This window comes from Buteo buteo, chromosome 5 (genome assembly GCF_964188355.1).
Source record: "Buteo buteo chromosome 5, bButBut1.hap1.1, whole genome shotgun sequence".
NCBI classification, from domain to species: Eukaryota; Metazoa; Chordata; class Aves; order Accipitriformes; family Accipitridae; genus Buteo; species Buteo buteo.
The window spans coordinates 8,128,208-8,137,099 of NC_134175.1; the positions used below are offsets into that span (position 1 = coordinate 8,128,208).

The following is an 8,892-nucleotide window of genomic DNA, read 5'->3' on the forward strand; positions in this document are numbered from 1 at the left end:
CCTTAGAGAAGCAAAAAAGAAAAAAAAAAAGCCGTAATAACGCAACAAGACACAAATATAGCTTAAAAAGAGCCACCTCAGCCAGCACTTATGGAAAATATCTCATTATCAAGTTGTAAGGGGTAGATAGTCCAAGCGAAGACGAAGCGCTGGAGGTTCTTCTCCATGAATGATGGTCTGTCTGGAAGCCAAACCAGCGGCATTATCACCCAGCCTTATTCCTGCTGGTGATACATCTTTTGCAGCCTTTCTGGAGCAAAATCTACCCATTACATGGTGCTTCTCCATCAGCAGATCTAGTCTGTTATTCATCTTACATGGAAAAAAACCACACTCCCCAGCAGCCTGCTGTATATATTTTGGGGTGCTGGGCAAGGCGAAGTTGCCTAAACCCTCCCACCCTGCTCTGAGTCACCACGTCCTTCTGCAATACAATTTGGCAGGTATATCTTTAGGAGAGAAGAAAGAAAATCAGCTAAATTCAACCACCAGCTCGTGGGATGTTCTCAGTGCTGCAAGTGGGGCATGGGGGTGGGATGGCAAAGCCTGGGCATGTGGTCCCCCCTCTTCTAATAGCTTATGCAGAAGCTAAATCTGCAGGGAACAGGGTTTTTCTGGGCTTAAAAATACAAGAAAGATGCTTGATGGAGCAGAAAACGTATCTCAGTTCATGGTACATCAAGGGACTGCCTGAATTCAGGCTGGAAATCTTCCTAAGCACAACTTAGAGCCAAGCTTTGAACCCTGCTCTCTGGACGTGCAAAGCTGCGATGGAAACCTAAATCACTTGGTCATCAAAATCCCCTCCCAGACCATTTCCAATCAAACCAAGGAATTTTTTTTTTTCAGAGGGAAAGGTGCAGTCAACAGCCAACTTGTCATGAAGAAGATGCTCATCCCTATGAGAAGGCTTGCTGGGGTACAGGGAGCTCAGCTCGCCCACATCCCCGCCACCTCAAAATTGGGCTGACTCTGGTGCTTTTGGTGATACCTGCTGAGCTGGAGCCTTTTTCTCCTCCTGCTGCTGTTATGGCCCATTTCAGCCCCGCTGCAAGGAGCCAGCAGCTCCCAAAGCCATCTCTCGGTGCCTGTGACGATGACAACTGCCAGCCGAAATCGCCCCTTTCATCATCATCCTCTTTTCAAGCATTATCAGCACCAAGGGCAAAACACACCTTGGGGACCAGCCGGGTGTCCTCCCCAGCACAAGCATCATCAAAAGCAACATTGCTACCAGCAAATCCAGGGTTATCCATGAAACCTATCCCCAAAAAGAGCATTTCCACAGATGGCAGTCCACCTAGGAGCAAAATCAAGTGCCACCCACCATGTCCCCCCTGCATCCCACCCATCACTTTGCTCCCTTGGGGAGAACCAACCCCTCTCTGCGTCACTCCAGCCCATCCCCGTTGCTGCAGCTCCCTTTGCAAAGGAACAAATAGGTATAAACACATGTGCAAAGAAGGTGCATCCCAACGGAGGGTTCTCCAGTTCCCATTTTCCTTGTCCTGGCCAGATAGAATGCAGCATCAGGATTTATCTACAAGCACAGGGAGGCGGAGCGGGGCTGGAATAACCGCTGCTAATTCCCTTTGCCCTCCCCTCTGAAGTATATTGTTGAAGGCATTATATAAATGGGAAATTATAGAGAGGTTTGGGCAGGAGACGAACTAAATCCCTGCCTCTCCTGCTCTGTTTTGCAATGCCGCTGAGACACCCAGTCTTCCAGCCAAGAAGGATTTTGCACACAGAGATGTGCTCCCAGCACCAGAAGAGACGAAATGTGTGGTCTGGAGGCTGGGAAGGGCTCGGTGATGCCACGTTTCCACCTCCACAGCCCCTTTTCATTGGGTTGTAACATCCCTCCGCTGGGAAATGTGGTTTTTCCTGATGTTCCCCAAACCTCCTTGGAGTCAAAGACTAAACCCCTGCAAAGCTAGCAGCCAAAATCCCCCTGAGGTGGTCTCCAGAAGGCAGGGCTTTGCTGTGGATTTGGTCCAGCGCTGGAAAAAACCTCCTTCCCTGCTTCAAACCTCCCTCGCTGGGGCTGTCAGGACCCTATTAATGATAGTTTTGCTTCTAGCTAATACAAGCACTAATTGCATTTCAAAGTATCAGCTCCAGCACTGGCTTCTGCTGCAAACACACGTGTACCTCAGGTTATCAAACCCTGCATCATCGCAGGGATGCAGCAAGAAGGGTCACCCCAAAAGGGCTTGAGCTCACCCCACTAGACAAGGATATCAGGGAGGGCTCTGACACAGTGTTTAGGGGTATGACCCCCATTTCTCAGCCAGCTGAGAGTGGAAACAAGCAGGGCACGCACCTTCTCTGCTCCAAATGGCTTTGCAGACCCTAAAAACCTACTTTTATATAGTAACTCCATAGAGGGAACCACAGCGGTGGGTTGTTGTCCCTGCACTTTGCTATGAGCCCGCCTGCCCTTGGCACTCACGGTGAATCCAGTCCCAAAAGCGCTGAAAACAAGCCCGTGATTGACAGTTTATTTTAGGAAGGAGAGGGGAAAAGTGGGAAAGAGATAATGCTGGGGAGAGATAATGTGAGCGCCAGTCATTAGTTAAAAACAAGCCCATCAGTACTCCAAGTGCCTCGGCAGAAAGCAAACAAAAGGGCAAAGAGAGCAGCTTGGCAAGGGAACAAAACCAGCCACATCAGCTGCATCCTCCCTGCTCGGCTCTTCGCAGCGGGATTTACGAGCCGGGAAGTTTGCGAGACGAGCGCTGCACCTCCTGCCTTCCAAAAATAGGGGCTTGGGGTCTCCTTCCCTTGCTTTTCCTCTTTGCCAACGTCTGAGCAACGAGCCTGACTTGGTGTCACCAAAATCAAGGTTTTCTCTTTGAAAATAGGGGGAAAAAACCCCAAAGCACCGAGGAAATCCCATCACCGGCGGGTCCCAAGCAGGGTGATGCTTTGTCCTCCCTGTACGCGGTCCCAGGCAGGTCCTGGCATCTCCATCCTTGCCAGGGTGAGGTTTCGACTCCATCCCTACCTCCCTGGAAGGCTTTTCCCTCAGCAAGTGCTGCAGGAGCCTTAGGAAGATCCTGGCCTCTGTCTCAGCCTCATTCCCAAGTCATTAGCACATCTGGATTAAATAAAACCTGCTCTTATCCCGAAACCGCGGAGAGCTTTTCGTCAGCAGATCTTAAAGCACTTGGCAAAAGGAGCAAGGTGAGAGCCGCAAGCATTCCCAGTCAAGGGTTTTCTGACAAAAAAAAGACCATTTCTGCAAGGCCAACCAGGAAAAAAAGGCAGGTGGGGCAGGTGAAGCCCTGCAATGCCTCCACAGGAAGGAGAGGCTTGTGAAAACGTGGTTAACGCCATGTCTGGATGCTCCATAAAAACCCATCGACGCAGGAGCCGAGCTGCATTTCCCTGTCGCTCAAGCCTGGATGCAACGCCAGGGTAGATCTTGCCTGGAAGTGCTTGGAGGTATCAGAGAGGCCACAGGGCATATACAAGGGCTGTGATATATTTAGCATATAGTAGATAGCACCTTGCATTTAGCCTGTAGCACCTTGCATTTAGCACATTGCATACAGCATGTAGCACACTGCATATAGCAGGGGCTGCTTAGCTCAAGGCTCTTAGAAGCAAATCCAGGACCTGTAACACAAGTCCTCATTTCAGAAGAGGGGAGCGACATCCCCAACTGGAACCCTACAGCATCCCTAAGCTTTTTTTGGGGGCGTGCTAATAATAACAAGGGATTACTTGTTGCAGCAAGGGAATTTGGGGGGTAAATACCCCCAAACTGAGCTCTGACATATGGGGGAGCTTCGGAAATGCTCGGGGACAGCCAGGGACCAGCCATGATTTAACACATGAGGGTATCTGTGGAGAAATGAAGCCTGGAATCTGCACCCCGAAGATGCTTATTAGCTTGGAAAGGTACAAGGCGAGGGGAAGATCCTTGTCTGTGTTAAAGCTTTTTTTAAAGAGCTCTGGATTCAAACTGGCAGCTCTAAACCGCTACAAAACGCAGCTGGTGGGAAGAGAAAAATTGGGCTAATTGGGGAAGGGCAATTAGCACGGTTAGGAGGATTTTCAGAAGGGGCTTCAGCCGCCTGCATGGCCTGGATTTACCCGGAGAGCAAAGCAGGGGCTTCACGGAAATGCAGAATTCATGGAAATAGTAGGAAAGGATTAAAAAAAAGAGGTGACCCTAAGCTGAATGCAAGATTTGCAAGGGAAAAGCATGAGCAGAAAAGGATGGAGGGAGCGCGGGATGGCTTTCCAGGTCAGTGCTGTACATTCACAGGTGAATTAGAGCAGGTTTTGCTCCCACGTGGCGCAGAGGATGCTCCTCCTTTGCCCTCGTCCCCCACCCCCCAGCATGCAAACTCCCACCAAACCCCTCTTTTCTTTAAATGAGCTCAGCAGAGATGCGAGCAGGTGGCTCCCATCACCCCGGCAAAAAGCCGTATGTTGTTATTTTCCTACCAAAAGGAGAAAAAGGAGCTTTTCCAGGCTTGCAAAGAGGAGCTGCCCCGGGGGTTGCTGGCAAGCTGGGAAAATCCCTGCGAGGAAAAGCCTTGGGGGCTCCCTGGGAATGGAGAGGGGGGGAGAAATTCAGCTTGCTGATAAAAATGATAACTGTAAAGGGATTTTTCCAAGCTGTTTTTTGGCTTGGAGAAGTGACATGGGGATATCCCTAAGGGCAGGTCCCTGCAAAGCCCAGTCCCAGCAGACCTGCCCTTTGGGGGCAAAGCCCAGAAAACCCCTAAGCAGCTTCAAATAAGGAGCTACACTTGAATTTTCCCCCTTGTTTCCCATCGGAGGAGGTGCTGGGGAGGGAATACAGAAGCTAAAGCAAACCGCTCAGATAAGGACCATAGAAATATCTCGCCGAGATCAAAACTCGACATATTTAGCCCTCCCTTTCATGTTTGCAAAACACAGCTCTGATTTTACACGGCTGTAAAACAAACCCCGATGAACATTTTATGGGAACATATTTCAGGCGACAAGCTGAGCGCTGGCTAATCAGCCAGCCCTGATTTTGGCGATGCCAAAAAGCCATCACCCTGCTTGCAGATGGGGCTTTCCGGCTTTCCAAAACCTGGGGGGGGCCCTGGGGCTACAGCTTCATCATTATCCGTGGTCCAGCCGCTCGCCTCCTCCGCATGCCCTCATTTTTTCATCTTGACGGCTCCTTAACCCACTTAGCCCTGCCCTAGGCTGCTTTTTCTGGCCAAGGTAAGAGATTGAGCTCTTTATAAGGAAAAAAGCTGTATTAAAGGGGTGATGCTTCCCAGAGAGATGTATAACACATCGGGAAAGATCCAGCCGACCTACCGCGCAGTGAGGAAGTAAGCGGTTTCGTTCGGGTAAATAAGAGGGCTTTTCATTACGAGGTGATGGATGGAAAACCCCCAAATGCTCCCACGAAGGCACAGATGTTTTGCAGGATGAGAAGCGCTTCTGATGGATTCCCTGTGTTCTTCTCTGTGCCAGCAGCAGGACCTTGCTGCTCCTCCTGGATGCGGCAGTGATGGGGGGCAGCTGCCCGCCGAGCCGGCACCGTGCGATATATAAGGTGACAATAAAAATAGGTGAGATTCCCCCCCAAATGGCTTTGGAGACATATGGCCAGACGCCAAAGGCGAACGCACTTGTAGGGAAGAGCAGTGGGAGTTTGCATGTTGGGCACGTGCCCCCCTGCCTCTTCCCAGGCGACGTGGCCGGATCCTGCTCGAAACGTCAGGAGAGAAGTGCCAGGATGGGAAGGGGACGGACCTCTGCGGGCATGTCCTCCCTTGCCGCCACAACGCCGGCAGCTCCAGCCAAGGATGCCGTCAGCCACGGAAAAGCCATCTGCCCACCGAATTTCGGGAGCAATGCTCGGCCTCCGCAACCTCATGCTGCCCAGAGCAAAGGGAGGCATCAGGGCAGGCGCACCCACCTCAAAAACAGGCTTTTTGCAATGATTTTTAGCAGTTTGCTGAAAAAGCAGAGCGTAAACTGGCTTTTTTGGGACAGTATTTCTCTGCCGAGGGCTAGGAGATACTTAAAGCAGCTGATACTCTGGATATGGGAAAGCAGCAATGTCCCAGCATGGTTTTAAGAGCCAAAACCCAGCTCATGGATGTCTAAACCCAAGCGCTGCCCATCGAACCTGCCCTCCAGACCCTACTGAACGCCGGGATCTTCCTCCTGTATCGCTTTATAACCCACAAACCCTCCCCGGGGCCACCACCTTCCTCTAGATCAGCTGCAAAACAACTTTGACCTCTTCCCCCCCCACCCCCGAATACACATTTCAAACAAAGATTTATCCATACCCGCTCGCCCGCTCTCACAAATCAGCCACAGAAGCCCAATCGCCCAATTTGCAGCGATAAAAAATAGGAGAAAGGGAGGAAAAAATGATCCACGCGCCAGTGACGGACAGCTTGCCGCTGGGGAAAAGCCGGGGGGGACGCGTTGTTCCTTGAAAATTATCTCCCCGCGACCTTAAAACCGTGGCGGAGGTAGAGAGGAGATCCAGGTGGAAGGCAGAACTGGATTCGGCACAAGTTTCCCCCACCCTGAGCCACGCAGGTTTTATTATCGGCCGCGTGTTTGGCAGCACGATGCCGGTGGGATGCTCGGAGTAAACCAGGGAAGGGGTAAAAGAGCAGCAGCCGCAGCCCGGCAGCACATAAAACCCATCAGGGAGATGGCAAGAGAGGGATGCAGGAGGTGCACGATGCCTTCCCGACCCTGATTCAGCCAAATTCAAGCCAGGCTCTGGTTAAGCTCAGTGGTCCGTGGTCCCCCAAGGGATGATTTTGGAGCTGCTCGCGATGCCGGGAAAGAATCGACTCCTTTGTGTCAACCTCTCCCCGCTCAACCCCGCAGAACGCGGCCGTCGCTCCCCCTCCCCGCGCCCTGCAGCAGCTGACGGCGGCTTTCCGGAGAGGAAAAAGTACATTATAAATTAAAAAAAAAAAAAAAAAAAAGGAGATATCTAGCGAGCTCTGCTCGTCCCTGCATCGCCCAGTGATCGGCAAAGCCTCTCAGCCTCCGGAGAGCAGCCGGGTCTCGCTGTGCTCATTAAAGAGCGTCCACCTTAGACCCCACAGTGGGTGATTGGGGGGGGGGACACGGACACACGCATGGGGAAAAGGGGGAAAGAAAAGGGAGATTGCCTTCAAATGCACAAGAAATTAAATTGCACGGCTTCCCCCCAGCCTCCGGGACACAAAGAGGGGAAAGTTTCCTGCCCCGTTAATTTTAATTTCCTGGGAGCCCCACTTTTGGGGAACGGGGGACGGGGGGGGGGGGGATATTGAAACCTCTGTGGAGCAAAGCGGGGAGTCAAGATGTTAATTTAGGAGCTCAGCCAGCTGCAACCCCCCCCCAGGGGATGGCAGGAATTTGGGGGGCTGCTTCTCCCTCCTGGGTACCCCTCCCTCCTATCTGTAGGGTTTGGGGCACCCCCTGCATGCCCAAAGGGCAGGGTGGGCTGGGGTGCCCCTGGATGCTGTGACCCCCCCCAAAAAAGCTGTAGGTCATGGGGGTCCCCAGGGCACAGACCCCCCTGTACGGAGCGAGTGGAGCTGGGGTTGGGATTTGGAGCCGGAGCCCCTCTACGGAGCAGCAGGGAAGGGGGATACAGGTCCCCCCGCAGTGATGCTGGCTCAGGGGTGAAGGATGAGGATTCCCCCCCCCCCCCCCATTTTCTCACCCTGCTCCCCAGCACCAGCACCCAATTACCGAGTCCAAAGCAGGTGCCTGATTAACGACTCTCTTATTAATGGCTGCCCCATTACCGGGTCCAACACCAGTACCCTGGTTGAAAACCAGTTCCCCGTTCAGGGGGGGAGCAGGGGGGGGTACCCCATTCAAACAGGGTGCCTCCAGAGCCCCCCCCCCATCACCCCCCAAAGCCTCAGAAAGGGGGTGCGGAGCCCAGACCCCCCCCTCACGCTTCCCGGGGTGCAAGTGGGCACCCCCCATTATTTCAGCAGCTGGGGTGGGGGGGTCTCCTGTCCCCGGGGGGGGGGGGGGGGGGGAAAGAAGGTGACACTCACCCAGTACCAGGTCGAGGAGGTCCCAGAGCAGCAGGCAGAGGAGCAGGGGGGTCATCGTCCGCATGATGCCCGCGGGGGGGGCAGCCCCATGGGGCTCACCGGTGCCCCTACCCTGAGGGGCAGGCGGGCATCCCGGCGACTTTGGTGGGGGGGGGGGGGGGGGGGTGTTGGAAGGAAAGGCTCAGCCCGGTTCCGTATCCCACCCCCCCCCCAAAAAAAAAAAAAAAAAAAAAAAAAAGGTCCTCGCTCCGCACCCGCCGCGCTGCCGCCCTAAGCCGATTTATTGCAGCGGGAGCGGAGTGAGCTGGCGGCTGCCCCCCCCCCCCCTGCCCCCCCCCCCAATCCCGGTGGCTGAGCCCGCCCCGGTCCGGCCCCCGGGAGGTGCTGGAGGGGGCGGGAGCAGCTGGAGGGGGCTGCGGGGGGGGGGGATACGGGATGGAGAAGGGGGTGTACGGGGAGGAGGGGGGGGGCAGGATGGGTTGCGTGGTATAGGGGGGGTGTGGGGTATCGGGGGGTGATGGGGTGCGGGAGGAGGGGGGCGGTGGGGGGGGGTGTAGGAAGGGGTGCGAGGCGTTTTGGAGGGTGCAGGAGGGGGAGAGCGGTTTTTGGGGGGGTGCACGGGAAGGGTGGGGGGGCGGGGGGGGGGACGGTGCGGGGCGGGGGGGTGTAGGGAGGGTGCTGGGTGCGGGTAGGGATGGGGGGTGCAGGCAGGGGGCAGGAGGGGCAGGGATGCAGGCAGGGATGGGGGGTACAGGCAGGGATGTGGGGTACAGGATGGGGAGGGATGCAGGCAGGGATGTGGGGTGCAGGCAGGGATATGGGGTGCAGGAGAGGGAGGGATGCAGGCAGGGATGTG

At 54.5% G+C, this 8,892-nt stretch overlaps 1 protein-coding gene across 1 annotated transcript in view; it reads right to left on the reverse strand.

The window, feature by feature from the left end:
- Positions 1 to 8,156, reverse strand: part of IGSF21 (immunoglobin superfamily member 21) — a 39,949-nt gene extending 31,793 nt beyond the window's left edge. Inside the window, exon 1 of the mRNA XM_075029241.1 lies at positions 8,037 to 8,156. Coding sequence (XP_074885342.1) covers positions 8,037 to 8,100 — 64 coding nt within the window. The 5' untranslated portion in view covers positions 8,101 to 8,156. The remainder of the gene's footprint in view (positions 1 to 8,036) is intronic.
- Positions 8,157 to 8,892: the final 736 nt, after the last annotated feature.